Source organism: Protomyctophum bolini (assembly GCF_963924005.1).
Source record: "Protomyctophum bolini genome assembly, chromosome: 17".
NCBI classification, from domain to species: Eukaryota; Metazoa; Chordata; class Actinopteri; order Myctophiformes; family Myctophidae; genus Protomyctophum; species Protomyctophum bolini.
The window spans coordinates 26,947,895-26,973,421 of NC_137878.1; the positions used below are offsets into that span (position 1 = coordinate 26,947,895).

Sequence of the window (25,527 nt, forward strand, 5' to 3'; positions counted from 1 at the left end):
ATACAGCACCGACTCAGGTCCAGACTCCAGTGTATAACGAAGGACAATTTCACGATAATTTTAAAATCTCCATGAATGGATTATTGTGGGGCTTTTCTTTTTATCGCTATGAACGATAACCATTATGGTCCCATCCCTGTGTGTGTGTGTGTGTGTGTGTGTGTGTGTGTGTGTGTGTGTGTGTGTGTGTGTGTGTGTGTGTGAGTGATTGATTGTGAGAGACAGAGACACTGACCTTATTAGGATTGGAGGCAGTGATGATCCACACACACTGGGCGTTGCTCTCGTACTGAATGGGGAAGTTGGGAGAGGTGAAGGTCCCTGACGGGCCTTGAAGACTGCTACCACATGTCTTCACTGTGAACACAGGGAGAACAATTCAGATTATTTATGAGGAGAGGAGAGGAGAGGAGAGGAGAGGAGAGGAGAGGAGAGGAGAGGAGAGGAGAGGAGAGGAGCGGAGAGGAGAGGAGAGGAGCGGAGAGGAGAGGAGAGGAGAGGAGAGGAGAGGAGAGGAGAGGAGAGGAGAGGAGAGGAGAGGAGCTCTGGATAAGAGTGCTTGCTAAATGCCTAAATTGCCATATGAAATGTAATTGTAATTGAGGAGAGTGGAGATATCACAATGGAACAGCATACAAAATGTGTGTGTGGGCGTGCGTGGGACCATGAAAAAAAAGAACCTAGTGTGTATCTGTGTGTGTGTGTGTGTGTGTGTGTGTGTGTGTGTGTGTGTGTGTGTGTGTGTGTGTGTGTGTGCGTGTGTGTGTGCGTGTGTGCGTGTGTGCGTGTGTGTGCGTGTGTGTGTGTGCCTCGAGAGGAAGTCTCGAGAGGAAGCTCAAGTGTAAGCTAGAGCGAGGAACAGAAGTGCGGAGAGAAGGGGAGGTCAGATAAGACGCTATTGATCAGTGACATGTCCCAGGATAGCAGTGTTTAATTGGAGACAGTTGGCTGTGAAATACCACAGGATTAGCTGCCGTTGGAATATTGACTGATGCAGACACTTACGGGCAATTTAGTCTTTGGGAAGTCACCCGGTTCAATGGCAAACGAGCTCGCAGTTATGACTGCCTCTAGCATTCCAGCAGACAGTGGCTTTTTATTGTTTATTTTATGTTTTCCTTTCATTTAGATTTTTTTTTAAGCCAGTTCTGCTTTGTCAACAATAAAACAGAGACTGAGAAGAAACAGTGGGCAGACTAAAGGGATTATGTGCGACACTTTTGGAATGGTCTCTCTAACCACTAAACAAACTAGCAGAATATACGGTACACTACTGTATACTATACAATATACTGTACCGTGTAAATGTTGCATTCACATTTCCTAATGACTGCTAGCTGTTAGATAAGAATATAATTAGAAACTTGTTATTGTGCCACATCATAACATGATTTATGGGCAACACGAACATAGCTTTTATCAGTAAAAAAAAAAGATTGTTGTTTTTGTTACAATTGTGTTCGTCGACCAACTAAAAGGATTTCTCTCTGAGCTCGGGGTTACAATAGGTTTGTGTGGGTGTAACTAACGTTAATTAGGGGGGGGGGGGGCGGGGAGATACAGTAAATGAATGGCATAATGGGTACATCTTCTGTGAAAGAAAGAGAGAGCAAGAGAGAGAGAGAGACTTCACTACTTATTTTATAGTAGTGAAGTCTCTCTCTCTCTCTCTTGCTCTGGTCCAACACACACACACACACACACACACACACACACACACACACACACGCAGAACAGAACACTCTACAGAATACTGTAGATTTGCAACAACAACAACCTTAAACAACCCCAAGACTATGTGCTTTCATCTAGTGTTATGCTAATATGCGAATCAAGAGATTTGACATTAGAAAAACATTTATTTTTCATCTCTTGTGCAACGTGTGCTACAGACTCGCTTGCTCCTGCGAGCGATGGGATCGCTGAACGGAGTCGACCGTCCCACCATTCATGTCATTAAGTACAATAACGGGATTGGGTTTTGTATAAGGCAACCTTTCTTTGGTGACAGTGTACTGTATGCTGCACTGCACAAACTAGCCACCTCCTCAAACACACGGACGCAGAGTTCTAAAACTTTCTTGTTGGAATCACTGGCCTTTCTTTCAGCTCTGCTATTTCAACAGCCTGCCCTATACTGTCGCAGTGGAAGTGGTTTTGCATGACTGCTTTTGAACATAATGGTTACTTATGGTCCCATTGATCCGAGCCAACATCTTCCTCTCAACAAAGCCCCGGTGAAGTCACTTACCTACCGCTGCCTACCGGTATACTGTTATTCATGACAAAATGTATGTTGCATTTGGACCAAATCTATCCATGCCAAGGACCATTAATTATAGCCATATAGTAGTATAAAACATTCCGGAAAATAATGACATCCCCAAAATAGGTTAAACTGGCACAATAACATGAATAAAAAAAATCAAAATATATTTTCTTTCATGATTTTCCCCCATCTTTCCAAATGGCCCCCGATGGCCCGGCTCTCACTTGAGAACATACATTCTAGCCTACTAGTAATCTCGGTTCTGCATACATCTGGCCAGCTCTTGGCTCTACATGTTGTCTCAGTAAGACAGCTCTCCCCCCTATCCACAAGGAGGAGCAGTGCACCAAAGAATTATGGGAATTGTAGTCCAGGAAGGTAGTGAGACCAGTGTCCATGACGTCAGAGACAACAGGCTCACTGCTACAATCTAAAATATCTAAAACCACATATTACACACATAAATACCCCCAGGAAAGTGATCTAAAGCTTCTAAACGTCATTAACATATATTTTTTTGCAAAAAGGGTGAAGTGTCCCTTTAAGCTCTGAAACTTTCATCATACTTTTCAGCTTTACTGCTCCTGCCACCATGAATCTGCTTGTGACAGATTCGGTCACAATTTCTCTAAAATGTAAGCAACATGCCAAGTAAAGCCAGCAGCCTTTTAAAGGCGACCTGGATTATCATATTTTTCTTCAGCCGTGGATTTATACATTATTGTGTCTAAATATATTACGTTAAAGAGTAAACTGGAGTGTGTGTGTGTGTGTGTGTGTGTGTGTGTGTGTGTGTGTGTGTGTGTGTGTGTTGCCTGGGGCCATGCTCGGCGGCGTGTTGTTAATGACGCATGCATGGTAGCTTGTTTGATTTACCAGCTAAGCTTTTATTTGGCTGTGTAGTGGCAGTGTGTGACAAGAGAGCTGGTTTGTCTGTCCTTGGGTCGTCCTGCACGAGTTGGGAGGTAATTTTCTGGTTGGTTTGAAGCAGTGTTTGTTCCTTAATTAGTTTGTTCAGCGGTAGGGCTGCAGGAACACTTGCTGCTAACCGCCGCACAAACACACATACACACAAAACACAGCCACATGAAATGCCTTTTGGACACGCGTCCAAAAACACACAGGAGTGCACACTAGCACACATTCATTAGGCCACGTGCACATATATACATGTTCACCCATTATTACATGCATGCCCGCACACGGCTCTAACATTCAAGCACACATGGGCCCAAACACAGACCCTTGAAAGCACACACACTGACATGCACACTGACATGCCTGCTTGCGTTTTTGACTTAGTGAGAGTAAAAGAATAGGACCCTGAAGAAAGAATAAAGTGCGTGTGTGTGTGTGTGTGTGTGTAATGGGGTGTGCCCATACACTTTGTAATACAGAGTCGGAAACAGGAAAAAAGACCCTATGGGTCCTGTCCTCCCTTCATTCCTCCCTCCCTTATTTATCGCTTCCTTCCTTACTTCCTTCCTTCCTTCTGTGTGTGCGTGTGCGTGTGTGCGCGCATCCATCTCCCTCTCAGTCCTTCACACTGATCTCAGTGGACAGTCTTCATAATTCTCAATGCATCTTCAATTGACCTTCTCGTCCGCTCAGCTCACTGCGTTTTATACACTGATAAGTACATGGCACATATAGATCTTGTGTGTGTGTGTGTGTGTGTGTGTGTGTGTGTGTGTGTGTGTGTGTGTGTGTGTGTGTGTGTTGACAGCTCAATCAGTGTGGGCTAAATGAATGGCCGGCCTATCGTCGTGCCAACAGCAGAACGGGCACGGTGTTGCTATAGCAATATAGCAGAGAGAGAGAGAGAGTTATCGCCAGAATTACCAGAGGAGCTAACATCCCATAATTTATATTACAGTCCATTCCTTGCTCCCTATACCACTTATTCTCTCTCTCCCTCTCTCTCTCTCTCTCTCTCTCTCTTTTGATATGTCTGTCTGTTTCTACATTTCTTCTTGCCCTCTCTCCACCTTTGTATCTTTTATAGCATGTGTCTATCTCTGTGCTATAACTTCCTCTCTCTTCCTGGTCACCTCCGACCTCATTAGCTCTCTCTCTCTCTCTCTCTCTCTCTCTCCCTCCCGTCATTATTTCATTCATATACTGGCACGCTGTATGGAAGGCTGCAGGCCAAAAGAGCCTAAGTGTCATTGAAGCGCTAATGAATTCTACATCAAATTAAAGTTTTTGATTAGGTCGATCTGCCACTAAAAGCATATTGTTGGGATCACGACCAAGATTAAATTAATGCTGCAGGCAGGCTGAGATCACGCTCGTGCAGTGCGCGCATCGGTGCATGTGTGCGCGCGTCCATGCATGTGTGCGTGCGCGCGCGCGTGCGTGCGTGTGTGTGTGTGTGAGAGAGTGTGCGTGTGTGTGTGTGTGTTTGTGCTGAATTCCCATGCAGTTACATCCAGGAATCAAGCCCTCAGTTGAAAGAACGTTCCTGGCATTGATTAAATCAGCAAGCCGAAGAGCAGGTCTAAGCATAGCTCAACCACTTACCCGACGCAAGTGGAAATCAAATGAGTAGGTTTTACTCGAGTACTGTACTCCACTAATTTACTGCCAGAGTAAATACAATCTAATAATCTACCCCGTTAGCGATGTTGTCGTTGATAATCACTGTAGGTTTTCTCGGTGCTTCCGCGGACAATACAAATAAAGCGCGACTACCCGTTCCCTAGATATGGTCCGTTGGATGGCCTAAGCAAAACATGGCGAGGAGAGGAAGCCGAGATAAAGGCATTTCCGATATCCAGTGTGAGTCAAATGGTGACTGAAAAGAAAGTCAGGAGACAACACTATTTGTTTTGTTTTTCGTCTTATAAATTATTTGATCGGCCCAAAACATTGTGTTCATTGTCATGATTTTTCACGATCCGAGTTGGCTTTGTCCGCGGCGTAACCGTCTTTAAATAAATTATGCCGATGGGAGAATGCATTGGGTTTTCATTTCCTGGGCCACTCGTTTTTCTGAAAGGGGGAGGGACTGCGGCGCTCTATAGAGCACCGAAGTCCTGACGTAACTCGCTCATCCCGACGATTCCCCTGGTTCGCGGAAGTAATTTCTCTATGGAGAATAACATGGGGTGATCTTAATATCGTCTACTATAAGCGTTGTGGTCCAAAAATAAACAAGCTGTCTCGGCGTTATTGTTAGGGAGGTGTCTCTGTATCGTTTGCAACAGTCAGTCACTCATTTATGATACAGTCTGCTTCTAGCGAAAATCTAACTAATTCAGCAGCAGTAACATTAGCGTTTTCTCTCAGTCAGTTGATTCTTCATATCCATATGAGTGAAGCGGCCGGGGTGACATGTTTATTTTTCAAACACAGTTGTTATATGAGGCGATCTAAAATCGCCTCAATGGGGATTTCAATGCAACTAAACAAATACATGAACCTGGGGACTGACGCCCTCTACTGAAAGTGACGTCAGACTTCGGTGCTCTATTAGCTTGGATTCCCCATTTGAATTAGGTGGGTTTCTGAACCATCCAAATTCCACAGCCCTCTATTGAGACACATACCAAGCTATCTATCTATCTATCTATCTATCGTTCGTTCGTTCGATGTTCTCTCATACATAATTACAAAGGACAGGACAAAATATGATTTGTCTAAAATGCATTGCTTCTGAGCGACAACGAACTTGTATGCATAATTACCGGCTGAACATAACTGTTGGGTCGCTCCGTTTCCTAAATTCTCTCTCTCTCTCTCTGGATAGCAATGATGATTGTGCATGGCACAGCAGCATCGCAATTCCAAATGCTTTCATTAGAAGCTGTAGTCTTGGGTTGCATTTGAATAAAACCAAATTGATAAAATAGTAGAAAATAGTAGAAAATGTAATGACAAGCGCAATCTCTTAATTCAAGACTGACTGCTCAGTGCACATGAACTCTTCCCGCTCCACACACCAGAGACGTGAAGATTATTCCCCGACATCCGCCCCTCTCTCCACATTGTTCGATAAAGGCATATAAAAAAACATGATATATACTCTAATAATAATAGTGGGGCGAGATGGAAAAGGGGCGACCGTGCGGAAACCTTTACATAATGGTAATTACTAATTAAACATTAAAACACCTGCGGCTTATAGTCCGTTGCGGCTTGTATACGTACATATTTGGGATTTCCCCTAAATTTGGCTGGTGCGGCTTATATTCAGGTGCGCCTTATAGTCCGGAAATTACGGTACTTGTGAGGACCCGATCTGCTTGGATCCACGGTGAGTGGTGCGCCGAGAATACAAGACCTGGCTGCAAGCTCACAACGTGCTGTGGACGAGACAATTGGAGCTTGTGTAGATCTTCTATTTTCGGTGCACCTTCACTTCATTCAACAAAATATAAATGAGGCCGACTCAAATTGCAAATAACGGCCCCAGTGTTTAAACACACGTCGGCTATTAATTAGAGACGTTTATTATGCAAAATGGTGTCAGACCCCTGGCGGTTATTAGGTAGTGCAGGGCGCCTGGGCGGCTATTTGAGGCAGGGCTACTATGTGGAAAAACTGTACCATATTATAATGAACGTTTTAGTGATTGCCAATTATATGAAGATAGGCTGAAAATGGGCGAGATGGTCCTTTAAGCACTGTACATTAAATCATGAGTGCTAGGGATATTTCTTCCGTACATTAGGTACAGGGTTTGGTATTCATGCTGAACGTCCTCCATTAGATCTGCCCTCTGTGTGTGTAATTTAATCTCTAATTTAATCTCCCTGATTGTTGCTTTGGACTGTAACCAACATAACAATAATTAATCTCATGGTTTCTGTGTATGTTGTTTGATGATATTGATTTAGTTTATTTGACTGTCTATTATGCCTCTGTATGTTGTTTTACCGCATATTTGACTGTTCTATTGTGCCTTTATATCGTTCTGTACAGGACTTTTAACTGTGCTCTATAAATAAACTTGATTTCATTTGAATATCCCCGTATCTCTGGTACTGAAGCAGCAAAATGCTACAGTAGGTATCCTATACTTGCTGGCCTGTGTGACAGGATGGTACGTGTGCCTTGCATTCTGAATGGCTTCGGTCTGACCTCTGCTTACAGCCAGGATTTATGGACTGCAAGGATGAGTCGTGACGTTCGGAAACACACAACTCATGGCCTAACTCGAGGGACCGACCGCCGTGCTACCAGGACCGAGCTCTAGGTCCACGGAAGAGTTATGGTTCCTGTTCAGATCGTAGGTTGCTGAAGTCTTGTATTCATACTTAACTCCGTTTATGGACGCCTGACTGACATAAATCCTGTAAAATCCCTGATCTTTGGGGCTTTTTTTTCTCAGGGTTGGGCATAAAGTAGTGAAATGTTTGTTATTTTTTTTCTTTCCTGATAACTGTACTCAAGTGAACTCATTAGTGAACAGACAAGGAGCCCCTTGCACTGACACGTTGGCTTGATATTGATTAGCTGAGCTCATTGATTACTGTCATGCAAATACTGTAGATATACAGTATACATCAACGCTCAGTGTACTGTATGACATCTTTAATGACAGCTTTTACTACTTGACTTCCTCTTAGTGAATGAGCCGATGTGTGTGTGATATATAATCAAATTACTGTAGTTGAGCCACACATTGATGCAAAATCACTATAATGGGTGGTGGTCTGCTTGTCTGACTGTATATCAGAGTATTCTCTCTGAGTTAAAGTAGCACTGAAGATTCCACTGAGATCCTACTTGTATTATTGTTATTCTGCCGTTCTCTCTCTTTGCTGCCAATGAAAAGCAGAATTCCAGCCTTAAAACTAATTCCTTAAAGACCTAATGGGGCCTAGCTGTGCTTCAGGCTATGGTGTTTGGCCACAAATGGTCAGTGGTTTCTGCAGGACGGTTGAACTGGCCGTTTTAACAAGCTGCCCACAGGAACAGATAGATTGACCAATGGACAGAGAGAATGATTGATGACATCATTAAGCCGGCACAAAGTGCTCCAATGGCTCTCGTTCTCTGGGTGGAGCGCTAATGGGCACACACGCGCATGCAGGTATACGTGCGAGCGCACACACGCGCACACACGCACGCACACACACACACACACACACACACACACACACACACACACACACACTTGCTAGTGCATGCTGTGGAGAGTCTATAGGTTTTCACAGGTGTGGATCTGACCCACATCCTGTCCCTCCTTGGTGAAGATGAGCCAGAACATCAACGGCCTGCCACCACAAGTTCCTCTTCTCAATGACTGGTTGTTTTCTTTTCTTTTTTGTATAATGTTTTATCCCACGATTTTGTAACCCATTTTTCACCCCTGTGTCAATTATCTAATGTGATCCTGGGCTCTACACACCCTCCGCCAACCTAGTCCCCATATATGGGGGGCATGGGGAGAGCAACGGACTTGAACTCACACACACTTCAATAATTTCTTTATGTCCACATAAGAGATACAATACAAGGACACAAATATTTACAAGGTGCTGTACAGAGTGCAATCAGCAAATCCCAGACAAATACCCACACACCCTTCAGGGGTACAAGTAACAGCGTTTTCGCCATATTTGGCGGCTACCGATAGTGGAAGAGATTGCACAGAAAAGCCACTTTTGTTGGCATCCCAAGTAGTTGGAAGCCTCTTACAACCAAACTGTGTACGTGTCCTATAGCTGCCGAAGATAAACACAAGAAGATGATTGCACCTATAGCCTAGCTCTATGATGGTCTGGAGGAGTGGCTGGTACTTAATGACCTTGGTCATAAAGGCTTCCTCTAAGCAAAGCAAAGCTGGTGTGTTAGCAGAGAGATGTGCAAAAATGTCAGTATTTTTAGTACAGAGTTGAAACATGGAAGGTTTGACACAGGAATGTTTGTACATTCTCACATACAGTGCAAAATGTTTAGATATGTCCTTTGTTACGAGATCACACACACACACACACACACACACACACACACACACACACACACCCACACACCCACCCTTTCACTTATTCCTTCCTTCAGCTTTGTGTCTGTGTCAGTCTGTATCTTTCTATCTTTCTAAGCATTTTCAACAAACTCCCTCGACAGAAAAGAGACATAACTGATTTGTTGCGTCATGCAAATAAAGCCCTTTGAATTGAACGTTTTATTGAATTGTCTCCCTTTCTTTGCCTGATTCTTTCAATCACACCCACACCATGATGGTGGTGGTTCTTAAGAATGTCATAATTCTTCCCTTTATTCTCTCAGAATCTTGCTGTAGCTATCACCATCATACCCATCATAAGGCCTCCATCAGGTTTCAGGATAAAAAAGCAATGAGCAATAGTCGGCTATAACCGGATTAACTGGTCTAAAAGTGAAGGTTTTTTTGCGGTCTAGGCTTAGCTTATTTGAATAGCTGTTTTTTAAATGTCTATATACCGTCTAACCTCGCGTCACCAGGCTTTCCACCTCGGAGGAAAGTCTGGTCTGTGTTCCAAAATCGCCGTGTGAACCGGTCTGGAGCGGATGGTAAAATACATCATGTTGTAGTCAATGATTTGTTGTCGTCTGGCAGGAGAGTGAGGAGACCACAAAGCGGAATCAGAAGTACCAAAAATAAGTCCCCACGATGGCTTCTGTTTCCACCTTGTGGTTTCCTGCCAGATGACTACACATCATTGACTACAACATGACGGAAATTACCATCCGCTCCCGACCGGATCAACCCGAAATGGAATGCTGCCCAGGCTATATACCGTCTATCTGTTGAAACAACCTTGTTTCAAAGTGTAATCTAAGCCTAGACCGCTTTTTAGAGCAGTTATAACCCATCTTTAGACGCCCATTTAGACGTATGTTAGACTTCTAATAGTGCTCAGTGGGTAATATGAGATGGCTTTGTGAAGCATGAATCAAAAAGAATCATGCCTAGTCTCATATGAGGCTGGCCCAGCGCTGAGCCTAGGCACTTGGCTGTCTGCCAGACAGCAATTTCCCGCTGTCCATTTTCACATTGCAAATGGAGTTTTTAAGCAAATACTGTACTGTAAGGCCCCAGTTTTACACCCGGCACAATACGGCACAAAGCAGCACAATGGTCACAGCTACTGTAGTAACCGTCGACGCAGTCGGAATTCTCATCACCCACGTTTTGAATAGTATATAATATATATAATTACCACATTAGACTAGATGAACCTACAGTACGTAGGCGGGTTGGCAACGGGCGCACGATGCTCGCAAACCAAACGCATTCCAATTCAACACAACACTCATGTGCAGTATGGTAGATGACATTGCTGCGAGACGCATAAAGGTTACAAATAATTAATGATCCCGGGCCACATTATTATCCATATATTGCATCTGCACCAGCCAATTTGCCGTGCTGGCAGGCACCAGGAATGCTAATTGTTTTTGTGCAACAGAAGTGGCAGATAAACAATTTAGCAAGCACTTAACTTTTAATTATTCCTATATAAATATGACTGATACTCTCTACGTCGCCCTCAGGCGAGCCCCGCCATTGGTGTCTCCAGACTTCCTGGTTCTCCATAGCGTATACGATATAAGAAATCAGTTTAAAATAGCCACTGCTCTGTGTGTTTGCATGGAGACAAGGAGAGAGAGAAAACTCTGTTGCAGTTTATTTCTCTGGCATCTCGTCCAACTCACAGTATCCATCAGTTAAATAACAATGTGCCAGGTGCAGGCATACCTACATCTGATAGGGAGTGCATGGGAGACGTCACGCTGATTGGTCAAATTTGACACCGTATAAAATACAGCAGCCTTGTGTTCATAAAACAGAAAGATTGGGTATTGGGTAAGACTGAAATTATGTATCTTTCAGGACCTTTCACTGCTTTGTCTCAACCATTACTCAATGGCTCTGGTCTCAGCCACCGCGGTGGATATTTTGACATTCCGTATTTATTTATTTTTTATGTTGCCACTACTGTTGGAGCAGCCATAAACTACACAGGTTCATCTCGATGTTCTGGACATCTTTGTAATGTTAGTGTTAGTAAAAAAGCAGGTAAAGGAGTAAAGTTTGAGACAAACTAACATCAGTCACTCTGCCGTTCACTGTAGTGGAACTTGTGGAAGAGATGCGCCTGGTGAGGGTTTAAACCCCGCAGCTACGTCGAGCCCGCCTACAGGAAATACGTAGGCTGCGACCATGAAACCGCTACGGAATCGGTCTATAGCATTCGAAACCGTGCATTTGGTATTATTTTTTTTTTTAAGCATTTTAATCCAATCGGTGGCCATTTTCTCAATAAGTAAGAAATGTATAAGAGTCCAATACACCTCCCAACCGATAGGGGTGTGTAGTTAAAAGCATTATGATGAAAAAACAGAGGACTGACCGGTGGTCGGATAAAAATGCTTTTAGATCTGTCCCTCACCTCCTTGAGATAACACCTTACTTTGTATTAATGCCATTTTCTACCATGTTGCACTTTGTATGTCGGTCTGTATAAGAGTGCTTGCTAAATGCCTAATTTGCATATTTTATTTTACACACACACACACACACACACACACACACACACACACAGCCAATCAAACAGAGAGAGTTGGCTCAGTGGCCGTGCCATCTGTCCATTTATCAAGGTGCCGCATCGGCACGCACGGTCGCACGCACGCACACACCGGCTACAAAGACAATGTTCTACTTTATCAACAGTGTGTTCGATTTTATAAACTCCACAACGTACTGGGCGTCATCACGGACAGTTCTAAACTGAGCATGAGGACATTGCGATTCAATAGATATTTTGTTTGTCTGTTTCTCTACCGCGGGGGTGCGTTTGAACCTTGTTTTGAACTAGTTTTGAACTTTTGATGAGCCCAATATTGGCCAAGGCTTCCAGACACAGCTCGTCCTCTCTGTCTGTCTCAAAGAGATTCAGGAGTGTCCACTTTAGACACACGCTGCTAGATGGAGTCTAAAGGTCATGGCTGCCCTTCGTGTTCTGATGCACTGTCCCCACAGCCTCTTTGTGTCACTCCATCATTCTGACCTGAGATCAGATTCAAAAAATGTCTTCTACATCCTGACAGTTTTCTGAAAAAGCTATGTTTCTGTGTTAGTCGTTCTTCCATTTTTCAGAAATAGCAGACCTACGAGCTCGTAGTGCGCCACTCGGTGGCGCCCTATGAGCTTGTAGATCTGCTATTTTTAAATAGCTAAAGCATAACATAATGCTAACACCAAAAGGGGTTCCCGCCCAAAATGGGTTAAGTGAAACTATCAATACTGCAATGTAGGAATACGAGTTAAAACGAGTAAAAGTCCAGAATGTATTGACTTGAGCAAAACGTATTGGTATCAAAATGTACTTGAAGTACCAAATGTAGAAAGTAGGCTACTCATTATGCAGAGTTTTCAAATGTCTAAAAATCTTTTGAAAATAGCCAATCTACAAGCTCACAATGCCAGCAAGAGCTGGTAGTTTGGCTATTTTCAAATGGCCAAAATGTATTTAGGGCTGGTTGCAGTACATATGTTTTGTAATAATAATCAAAATCACCTGTTTAAACTAGTAGCTGAGGTTTTCAAATAATTGTAGTGGCGTAAAAAGTACAATACAGTATTTGTCTCTGAGATGTAGTGGAGTATAGTAAAAGTACTGTAAATTGGAAAAACGTATGAAAAACATACCTTGACATTGTACTTATTAAGTAGCCTACAGTACTTGAGTAGGATAAATGTACGTATGCTCAACTTAAAGCTACAATCCATGTTACATCGTATGTCTGTTGTCCGCCTCACCCAATGGAGAGAGGGAATTGCAACAATCTATGACTTACAATAGGGATAGGCATACTGTGTCCGATTCTGCGTGACATTAGCTTGATTGACATTGTCAACCAGGGTCTAAAATGGTAGTATAGTGTAGAGACCACCTCCAACCACTGCAGATGTGCTAGTTATATTGTATTGTATTGTATTTCATTTTATGTTTTTTATTGTACCCTGTATGATGATTTGAGGGTTCCACTGTTTGAGGTAATGCAACAAAGACATCTGATCTATTCTGGGAAGATGATGGACAGAAGTTGGACTGGTTATTTAATTATGAAGTATTTAGGACAGCCCAGTTTGTTTCTAGAGCCTGGAGTAGAAGACAACCCCAGCTCTTCAAGTAGGTATACATGTGTCTCCTGTCACAGGCCCAATGGTGTATTTTATTTTATGGTATTTTATTTTATGTTGTATATTATAATCTGCCTCGTAAGGATCTGGAGTGTCAGTTTGGTATTCACTTGATCATTGTTTGCAAACCGTCATGTCGGTTTATTGTAATTGTTTATGTAAACTGTAAAAAGTGTCCTGTAAGTCCATAATGGGCTGGGCTTCTTCGGCTACTCTAGCAGATTTTATTGCATCAAATAAGTCTGTGATTGTAACTTTAATGAGATGTCTTCTCGTGTCTAATCATCTGATTTAATACATCTGTGATTGTAACTTTAATGAGATGTCTTCTCACGTCTAATCATCTGATCTGCAGTTTTACTGTAGTGGCCAAACAGCCCCCACCCCCACTTTGAAAAACATAAAATAGTGAAAATAGCCGATCCACAAGCTCACAACACGTCAATGTAGATCGGCTAAAGAGAGGGCCACAGTTGTATGCCAAACTGTCACATGAGATACATTATTGTAATAGCTAGCCTAATGACAATTCCGTTAACGAGGTTCACACTGGGACATGTCCAACAGATATAGACTGTATGAGATTGAGTCATAGCTCCAACAAAGATACTTAACCCAGAGGTTCCCAAATCGTTCCACCATGCCAAGGACCCTCGCATAGATACTTAACGTCAAAATAAAAAAGAAAGTCTTCTTAATCCTGACAGTTTTCTGAAATAGCTCATCAGTGGTGCTCAATATTTCATGTCAAGGACCCAAAAAAATTATATGTAATTGGCCTCCGAACCCCATCTGAATATATGTTATTCCAGGAACCCATCAGAAGCAAAGATTTGAGTTAAAAACGTTCGCTCTGAAAGAATATATATTCAAAGATGTGTGCCGCATTTTCACGATAAAAAAGAAAGCTTGTAGAATGTAGATCGACTATTTTCAAATGGCGAAAATGTATACAGGACTGAAGTGGGTAATAATAATCCAAATCTACAAAGTAACTAGAGCTGTCAAATAAATAGTGGGTTAAAAGTACAACATTTGGATCTGAGATGGAGTATAAGTAAAAGTATATTGGAAATAAATGTACTTAAGTACAGTACTTGAGTGAATGTACTTAGTCACTTTCCATCCCTGACTGACTGTATGTACAGTATGACTCCATGATGCATTGTTGATGGAGAGAGATCGTTGTTCCTTTGAACCTCACAGGGCTTCAGGAAAACAACATCACTGACTTCAGTGTCATTGGCCGACTCCTCTGGGGGGGTTTAGCCAATCACCCAGGGGGCTAAATGTCAGGCCAGAGATCCGATTGGCTTAATTTGTTTGCTGGATGCATTTAATTGCTCATCAAATTTGGCGCTGATGATAACGACCGCTAACAATCTTAAGGAGCTAATCAAAGACATTACCATTGCTGCAAAATCTGTGATAATGACTTGGATAACGAGGATAATCAGTGGGGGCAGATCGCAGATGTTTTTCGCCTGAGGAGGGGAAGTGTAGCGGTCCTGACATTTATGTTAAGGAGAGATCAGATCCAGTCTCGACCGGTCGTTGTGATGCATGCTCTGATGGTGGTTTTAACCACCTGATCTCATTATACTTATAACTTGTATAATGAGCTGGTCAGCTCTGTACTTGATCTGATCTGTAGTCCGAGGACCTAAACTCTTGGCCCCAAAACAGCCAATCTACAAGCTTGTAGAGACTGGCTATTTTCGACAAATTCCCCTCCGCCAGAATTAGTACGCTAGGGGTTCACCGTTCAAGTGTTAACCTAAATGAGAAGCAGCCCTCAGGCATGTCTAGTTTTTCCTCATCACCTAATCACTTCATCACCTCATGAGGCTCATCCCCTCATGCCTTCAGGCATGTCTGGGTCAGCTCTTCAAGCACACTCCTACACAGAGGTGTACAGAACACTATGTGGGCAGCAAACCTCTGCCTCAAGTGATTTATATAACAACGTACTTACAGCGCTGTACAGTTCGTGTCCTAATTCTGTAGAACAAAAACGTTGCAATGCATTTTATTTTTTGCGACCGTGGGGCGCAGATTACTATGAAATCCTGATACTTGTCAAAACCTGCCAGTCACGCTAAAGCCTGTCAGTCACGCCTCGTGACATGCCGTCTCCATATATGAAGATCACGACACTGACCTCATCAAACCCTGGATAGCCAAACCATACATGGAGAAGACTGGATCATCACCTAGATCTGCATAATATGGAGCCAGCCAGCAACTCTACATCTGACTTCAATCCCTTAGATCTCCATATATGGAGCTGACCTGTACTGACATTCCATATTATGTTGATCCACCCCCACCCGTCCTTCCTCTTCGATGTCTCCCTTTTGACTGATACCTGTCCATTTAAACTCTGCCCCAAAGTTTATTAGCACAGCTGAAAACTAGAGTACTCAACAGGCTCAACAATTAAGGCCCGGCCCTACCTGCGCCCTAACTGGGCCATAACTGGTCCAGCCCGAGGCGTCTGGCCATACTAATTATCACACATTTTACGCCATACCCAGCCCGAAAACATAAAAAAGGTCCATATATGGGCATTCCCAGACCTGTTGTTTCAGTGCGACCTCGCCCTACGCTTCTCACCCTCAGGGCATCTTACTGATACTATAAGGATGCACCACAAAATCTATGACGTTGGTAAGAAATTATGGAATGGTATATTAACCTAATCTACTACGGTATATACCATATTTGGGTTACTACCTAACCCAAATATGGGCAAGGTTTAAGCCCGTTCAGTGCCCCATAGAGCACCGAAGTCCTGACGTAACTCGCTCATCCCGACGATTCCCCTGGTTCGCGGAAGTAATTTCTCTATGGAGAATAACATGGGGTGATCTTAATATCGTCTACTATAAGCGTTGTGGTCCAAAAATAAACAAGCTGTCTCGGCATTATTGTTAGGGAGGTGTCTCTGTATCACTCATATATGATACAGTCTGCTTCTAGCGAAAATCTAACTAATTCAGCAGTAGTAACATTAGCGTTTTCTCTCAGTCAGTTGATTCATTCATATCCATATGAGTGAAGTGGCCGGGGTGACATGTTTATTTTTCAAACAGTTGTTATATGAGGCGATCTAAAATCGCCTCAATGGGGATTTCAATGCAACTAAACAAATACATGAACCTGGGGACTGACGCCCTCTACTGAAAGTGACGTCAGACTTCGGTGCTCTATTGACTTCCATTATATAATGTAATTCAAATAACTGAAACATTATAAAATATGTCATGTAATAATTAGTTAGTCCTACTGGCAGTGTGCACAAGGAACTTTGACGTTGATCAGTCCTGCGGTTTGCCATATTACCGACAGATTCTAACAATACTAACAAAGATATTAACAAAAGGTACAAAGGCTATTGTATTATCGTCACTGGAAACCCTTCTGTTTCCATGGAAACTAACTTCAACTAACCTCCAACTATGTTGAAAAGCATGGCCGCGGCGCAGAAACACGTACCCAGAAGTCAAGTCAACAGATAAGAATTCATCCACCGTGTTTGCTTATACATCTACGTGCTTCACAGTTGTTTGAAGAACGTGTGCCGTCGTATAAGCACTGCGTGGGAGGCTGTTCAAATGCCAGCCAAACTATCTGCTGCATCAGGCTCCATTCTTTTATGATGTTTGCCCTTAAGCTCAACGAGGTAATTTGCTGAGTAAGTGTCACGGCAGTTACAACAGGTCTAGGTTGAACACTCCAGAATATGAAGGATGTCATTCTGAAAGGAAGCCATGAATCATTATTTGATTAAATGGAATTGTGACCTTATTATGACCTGTAGCTCGACTTGACAAAAGATGAGATGATTGAGCTCTTTGAAATGTTACATTTTAATGAACTCAATTTATTTATGGGATGGCTCTTGTACGAGGCAGGCACTCTAGTCTTCCAACTTTAACATTTCAATGATGCCCCAGTTTGATATGCAATTGGCCAAGGACCACAATCTACACAGCATAGAAGCACACAGTACAAAATGTCTGTACACTTTCGGTGTTACAGTCACTCCGCTAAGACCACAAGTAAGACGCGCAAACGCGGGAAGCGAACGCAGCTCGTACATATTTGGGTTTTGGACGTATAGCTGCTTTGGGGACTCCTTATATGGTTATGGCTGAGTCATGGTGACGTAACAGCGGGACAGACACTTGCATCAATCACAAACAAATCACTCAGCTCCATATATGGGCACAAAAGCGGGACAGACAGACAGACAGACACACACACACACAGACATGATCTGCTAGGTCTCATAGTAAGTGCTCATTGCGTTCGCAACTAGTCAGTCAGTCAGTCAGTCAGTCTGTCAGTCAGTCAGTCTGGTTGGTTGGTTCTCCGGGCAAGGAAATATCACTACGCCAGCAGCAGCACAACAACTACTTCCATGTGTCAAAGTTGTATATGGTAGAAATAGGTCAACAATACAAATGACGCTAGTTTTGTAGATTCATTTTTCTAATTAGTGGCCGGCCAATGACCGGAACTACTTAACACTTGGAACCAGTAAATCGGTGTGCCCAGCTATTTGCAGCTTCAGAGCCCATTTCAAGGTAACACAGGACAAGGTAACACTTGATTACTGGCGATAGCATAGCATCTAACCAAAACACCCGTGGGAAGATCACTGACCACCCGAGGCATGATTACGACTAGCGACGCGATTGGCCATCAAAAACATCAACTTCGGTTAGAATTTGAATCATTGATTTAGATTCAGAGTTATTAGCGTCAGAAGATTTAGCCTCACGTCCATTAAAATGGAAGGGGAACACTTTTGATGACGCACCAACGGGAAATGACATCGAAAGTTGCCCAATAGACACTCCTAGACTATAGAGTGGTGCACGCTGATATCTGGGCATCGGACGTAATTAATTCATAGGACGGAGATCTCTGTTCTGGGCTGGCAAGGTGTTGATATTAACCAAAAGCAGACCTCCAGCCAAAACACAATACATTACATTGATTGATCATTAAAATACGTTCTGAAAACAAGTAGGTCCTGTTGGCATCTCTCCTCTTCTCATCCTTACCTCTATCGTCCCTCATTCGTGACCTCTCTCCCTCTCCGCTTTAGAGAGGGAGAGTTTTAGTTTGGAGTAAGTATGTCACAAAAAGAGCACACACGCGCACGCATGTGCACGCACGCGCGCGCACACACACACACACACACACACACACACACACACACACGTGCGCGAGCACAGAATGAATATTGGTTTTTATGTTAAAGTATGTGTCTCCTGCTACACTCTGAGACCCACTGAAGGGAGACATGACAAATGACTTTGGCATTTAACATGACAGATGACCGCTGTGTGTGCGTGCGCGGTCCATAGATACGCGCATGTGTGTCTGTCTGCATACAGCTGTGTATGTGTGTGTGTGCGCGCATACAACGTGCGTCACATGCCCATATATGTGTGTGGGTGTATGTGTGCGTGAGTGCACGTGGGCGTGTGCATTCTTTTCTTGAGCTTCATTTAACAGTAGTGGCCAACCGCATGAGCAGTCCTTGACAAACTAAAAGTAAGACTTAAACCAGGTTGGAGGAGATAACGTCAGCCTGCACAGGATAATCCTTAGTGTAGGGTGATACAGTTAAACCACCTTAACTCTCCTCTTCTTCTCAGTGAAACGGACCCGAATCTCTTACGCTATTTTTGCCGACTGCCCCGACTGTTCCATTGGTACACTCTGGTTTTTTCATAGTGTACATTATTGGAGTCCCAGAGATATGACGAATCACACGAAAATGGCGGTCTGTGGCCGATAGTGCCAAACAACCGGAGGTCCTTGAAATTGAAAAGTTTTAGAATCACTTCTTTATACCCCCACCCTCGAGTGCCTGGTCTGGGATTTAGTCCCTTTATTTCTTTCAAGTGCTTCACTCTCCTTTTAAGAGCAGTAATTTAAGAGGTATTTGGAACAGCCGAAACGCTTCAGTTCCCCATCAGCCTCCAGCCACAGTTCATGAGGGACCCGCTGCACAGCAACACGAAGCCAGTGGCCTGTGCTCTCACGACCTTTAACCCATTTTGGGCGGGAACCCCTTTTGGTGTTAGCATTATGCATTATGCTTTAGCTATTGAAAAATAGCAGATCTACAAGCCTGTAGGTCTGCTATTTTTTTTTTATCGTGAAAATGTGCCTGAAAATCTTTGAATATATATTGTTATACAGAGCGAGTTTTTAACTCAAATCTTTGCTTCTGGGGGGGTCCCTGCAACAACATATTTTCAGATGGGGGTCGGCGGCCAATTACATAAAATTCTGGGGGTCCTTGAGATGAAATATTGAGCACCACTGACATATAGAAACATGGGTTTTTCAGAAAACTGTCATTTTGTAAAATCGTTCCCAGGTCAAAATGTGTTAAGAACAAGGAATTTAAAACACAACAGTGCCTGTGTTCCTTCACTGAAACAACAACTACGCTCCTTTTCTCTGGAGTACCAGGAGTGGTACTTTGTCAGGGTCTCAATTTGTAAAAAGACAAAAAAAGAGAAAAGAACCTAAATTAAGTGGGTGTGGGTAATTTCTGTAACAACTTACACATGAAACCCACCAGGTGCGTCAAGCATAAGCTTGCGGATGCAGCCGTTCTCGCTGGCTGCGCACGGTGTCACCAGTCGCGCACGTTTATGTCGTTCCTCAAAACAATTATTTAGTATGGCACTTACAGATTGTAACGTTTTGGTCTAATTTAGTGTTGACCTTTATGATTTAGCCTGTCTCAGTAGTACTGTGTGTGTGTGTGTGTGTGTGTGTGTGTGTGTGTGTGTGTGTGTGTGTGTGTGTGGTAAATTGTAAATGGTGCATTTATATAGCGCTATTATCCAAAGCGCTTTACATAGATTGTGCATTACATTCACCCATTCACACACCGATGGTGGAGGAAACCATGCAAGGCACCAACCACCACATCAGGAGCAATTAGGGGTTCAGAGTCTTGCTCGGGGACAGTAACTCTGGGGGAGCCTGGGAACATCAGGTTTTTCCATCCGGCCGTTCTACCGCGTGCGTGTGCATGTGCGTGTGTGTGTGTGTGACAGTAATTGCTGACCTTTACAGACAGGCCTGTGGTCGCTCCACGCTGCAAACACCTCGGCCACTCTCTGACAGCTGATGGTTTTGCTGCCCTGGAGGACGTAGTCCTCCCCACAGGTGAAGTGCACGTCGCCGCCGATGCTACACACACACACACACAGGCACGCACGCGCACGCACACACACACACACACACACACACACACAGGCACACACAGGCACGCACGCGCATGCACACACACACACACACACACACACACACACGCGCACAGAATTAACAAGAGATAGTTTAAAAGAGACGTATTTATAGGTTAGAATCTGCATATCGTTGCTGTCGGGCAGAAATATTGTATCTTCGTATTTCCATGACCTACATCGTAGTACAAGAGTGATGCACAAAAAAAATCACCTGTGAGTGCGTGCGTGCGTGCGTGCGTGCGTGCGTGCGTGCGTGCGTGCGTGCGTGCGTGCGTGCGTGCGTGCGTGCGTGCGTGCGTGCATGCGTGCCTCCTACCTGAAATTGTTGCCATTCCGTTTTCCATTCTCGGGCTCTCCAGGGTCCGGACAGGAGTTAGACGCCTGTCTCACACCACCTTCATTTACTACAGGCAGAGAGAGACAGACAGATAGACAGACAGGTTAGTGACAGACAGACAGGTTAGTGACAGACAGACAGACAGGTTAGTGACAGACAGACAGACAGACAGACAGGTTAGTGACAGACAGACAGACAGACAGACAGGTTAGTGACAGACAGACAGACAGACAGACAGACAGACAGACAGACAGACAGACAGACAGACAGACAGACAGACAGACAGACAGGTTAGTGAGAGACACAGATAGATGGCTTCCAGTCACAGGGTGCAGCAGATCCATCATGGTTCAGGTGAACCATCTGGTGTCAGCCTTTCACACAACTTTTCCTTTAAAAGCAATTTACGCTGCTAGATTGGCTGTAGTGTATATCAAGTCCGCTGGCAACAACACACACACACACACACACACACGCACACGCACCCATACACACACAAGCCGACAGTTACAGTAGATACAAAACATGCACGCGCAGTCGCGCACACACACAAATATATGGGTTTGACTTCAATAGACACTGCATTGTGCTGTGTGAAACTAGTTTGAACACACTGTCAAATCCAACAGCAACATCCACATAACGACCAGCTCCCGAAGGTTTTGCATCAATCCAATTAGCAATAAAAAGTAAAACCAGCAACGTCCAGCATTCAATTTCATCATGCAAATGGAAGAAAGTAAACGGCTGGTTTGTATCTGGCCGGCTCCTTTAATAGCGCCGTATTGTAAACTCAAAGCCAGTGGTAATCAAAGAGGAAAAAAGGATTTAAGAAAACCTCTTGATCAGTATAAATTGACAGATTAGATGTCAACCAATAAAATTGTTTATTTCCCTTTCAGTCATAACCGAAATGAGCTGGCAGGCGTGATTCCCCCTGTGGCAACACAGTCCATTGATGCTGGATTTGACTTCATCTGTAGTCGACAATCCACTGTCTTGTAAACTTGTGGTGAGAATTAAGGGACCCATGTCTTTCATGTAGTGAGTTTAAACCCTCTGTGATAGTTCATGCATTTGCAGTGCTTAACGAATGTGTTCAAATCCCTGCTGCGGTGGAGTAAAAATATAATATTCTGAGGTGTAGCAGAGTAGCAGTATTAAAGTATTGGTAAAAAATAGGACATACGCAAGTAACATAAAACGTAACTCCAAAAAGCAGTGGTATTTGTACCAATTTCTCCACTATACATCTCAGAGGCAAACATTGTACTTTTACTCCACTACAAATATTTGAAAACTTTAGTTACTATAGTTACTTCAGCCCTATACATTTTGGCCATTTGAAAATAGCTGATTTGCAAGCTCACAATGCGGCACGATGCGGCACATTGTGAGCTTGTAGATCTGCTATTTCTACTTTTCGTACATTTTGATACTAATACTTTTACTGAAATAAATGTTTAATTCCGGACTTTTACTATATGTAACAGAGTATTCCTACATTGCAGTATTGATACTTTTACTTAAGTAAAACATTTGAGTACTTTTTCCTGCACTGCCACAAAAGTGCAGTACTTGTGTGCGTCTGTGTGCTTGTCGTGGTCTCTGGTATGGTAAAGACATAGGGACCACTGAGCAGCACATTGACACAGTGGTAAATCGCCATGTCACATTGACACGTTCACACTGGTAAGTACATTTTGATACCAATACTTTTGCTCAAGCACATTTTAAATTCCAGGCTTTTACTGCTAACAGTTAAAGAGTTATAGAGTTAGAGTTATAGCTATATTGCAGTATTGATTTTTTTAAGGAAAGAGAAGTGAGCACTTTATCCTCCAGTGGTCCCCACAGAAGTAGAACGGAGCTGGAGGGACGGACAGACGGAGGAGACAGACGGACGCAGTGACGCAGCATCGCTCTCTGAAGAGACATCATCACAATTTAAACATGCCAATTGCCAACACAAATTAAGGGTGCGACATTAGTGGATCCTAAATCTCACATCATGTCGCAATTCGGCACGGTCTGAACTAGTGGATCTGCTATTTTCAATATTTTTGAATAAAAAAGAACAATTAAAACAATGTGCCCAAATCCCAAAAGGAAATGCACATTTAATTCAGTCTGACTGACCAGAGGCAGGAATAAAACATAGCCACAAGTCATGAAAATATTTTGATACCCCCCCCCCCCCACCCCAAAAGCAAATTGAACCCTGTCAAGTCAACACATGATGTGATCTAGCCATGACATGTATCTGATGTCTGTCTGTCTCATGCTACTGTTGATCAGATACACTATTTCTTCAATTTCTTAAAAGAAATGCTATGCTTTATTTTATAGACAGTATTGTTTTTTATGTATTTATCGGTCCATTATGCAATGAAACCAATTCAAACCATACACCAAAAGTCGATCTCCCTTTAGTGATTTCTTGAAATATATTTCATTCATTTTCCACTTCTCACTATTTATTTGCCTTACTTCGATGCTTCACACATGGTCGCCCACACTTGCACGCACGAACGCACGCTTACTCTCTCCCTTCTCTCTACAAAGTTTTAAAAGTTTTAAGAAAAATAGCTGTCGGGTTCAACTCAAGGAAGAGAAAAGGAGTGTGTTTCTTGGGTCCCAAGTTAAATGACCTTTTCATGAGTATATACTGTAGGTCCCACATTTACTCAGGTTTAATGCTTTAATGACATAGCTGAGAGCGAGAGAGCAAGGTGGAATATAAGAGAGGTGCATGGGTTGGGGGCGGGGGGGTCGCTACATTTGCTGATTTATGGTCTCTAAACCAGTGGTTCACCAAACTTTGTAATGTCAAGGACCCCCAAATGAACACTAATTTGCCCGCGGTCCCCCATTTGAAAAGATATACCAGGGACCCCCATAAGAGAAGATTTGTATGGTTCTAGCAGTGATTTTCAACCATTTTCATTTCAAGGACTCCCCCAGTTTGACATGCATTATTAGGATTATGGACAGACCTAAATTTAATCATGTGATTTCTCTCTCTGGGACCCCAATTTACATTTTGTAAAATCAATGCTAATTTAACCCCGAGAGGTTACAGACCCATAAGGGTCCATTTGGTTTCTATCATTTAGCTGGGACTCCCTCAAGGACGGACCATGGACGCCACTTTAGAAACCACTGCTCTAAACTGCAAAATCCTGACTGTCACGTCAAGAGTGTGAAAATGGATCCGTTCCAGGAACCACCACAGGGGCCCGTTGGAGAGTTGTTGAGAAGTGTCCATGGTTTAATGAAAGCCGGGACCCGGCGGGGTGAGGGAGGGAATGCATTTATTCAGCCTGCGTTGCTCCTCATCTTTTAATGAGCAAGCTAGCCCTGTGTGAGAATCCAGCCTTTCTAATAACATTTGAATTAACTTCATACAAAAAGCCATGAAGCAAGCCGAGAGCCATTAGGAGGCTCCATTTGGGCTTCAATTCAGCGGTATCCGCCCTTTGCTAATGTGTTGTGTGGAACCGGGCAGCTCAGCAAAACCCTCAGTGTCAGTTTAGCTCTGAGCGTGTCCAACCAAATGGACCTCAGTGTACACGCTCAGAGTTACAAATAGATACATTTTTTGAGGATTTTACTGTTACCTATTATGACGACCATGCAGTCTTGGTATTGACCGTGGTAATTTGTTCTCATGTTTTTGTTAACTAGTCTGTTAACTAGTTTAATAAATAAAAACAGTACTATAACATGAAAGTATTTGTATAAATGCATGGTAGGGAAATGTTTTCATGGCAAGGACCGTAACATTTACACTTATTAGCCCACAGAACCCCATTTGAAAAGTATATGTAAGGCAGTTGTGGATTGACTTGATTTAATCTGTTTTTAATGTAAATAGTAGTGTCGGCACACACACACACACACACACACACACACACACACACACACACACACACACACACACATGGAGCCCCCCCATTGAATGGCATTTGTATGTCTGAGCCCCCCATTTATATTGTAAAAGCAATGTTAAATCTGAGTGTAAATGGGTCCTTAAATGGGTCAATTTTATATGCTGTCTCTGAGTTACATGAGACCCCATTAATATTGTAAAAGCATTAATGTTAATTGAACTCTGAGAGTGTAAATGGGTTAATTTGGTGTGGTTCCATTTGGTTCTAAACTATCATTTAGCTGGGGACATGGGGGAACTATCCACACACACACACACACACACACACACACGTTGCGAAAATACACACACACGTTGCGAAAGTACACACACACACACACACACACACACACACACACACACACAGTGACACACACACACACACACACACACACACACACACACGTGCGTTGCGAAAGTAGCTCCACACACACACGTGCGTTGCGAAAGTAGCGACACACACACACACACACACACACACACACACACACACACACACACACACACACGTGCGTTGCGAAAGTAGCTCCACACACACACGTGCGATGCGAAAGTACCTGC

At 43.3% G+C, this 25,527-nt stretch overlaps 1 protein-coding gene across 2 annotated transcripts in view; it reads right to left on the reverse strand.

The window, feature by feature from the left end:
• Positions 1–25,527, reverse strand: part of csmd3b (CUB and Sushi multiple domains 3b) — a gene marked incomplete at its 3' end in the record, with an annotated part of 479,766 nt that overhangs the window by 168,082 nt on the left and 286,157 nt on the right. For both annotated transcript variants that reach the window (XM_080787482.1, XM_080787483.1), the window contains 3 exons: positions 21,015–21,102; positions 20,518–20,642; positions 236–357 (listed from right to left, as the gene is read on the reverse strand). In XM_080787482.1, coding sequence (XP_080643608.1) covers positions 236–357; positions 20,518–20,642; positions 21,015–21,102 — 335 coding nt within the window. The remainder of the gene's footprint in view (positions 1–235; positions 358–20,517; positions 20,643–21,014; positions 21,103–25,527) is intronic.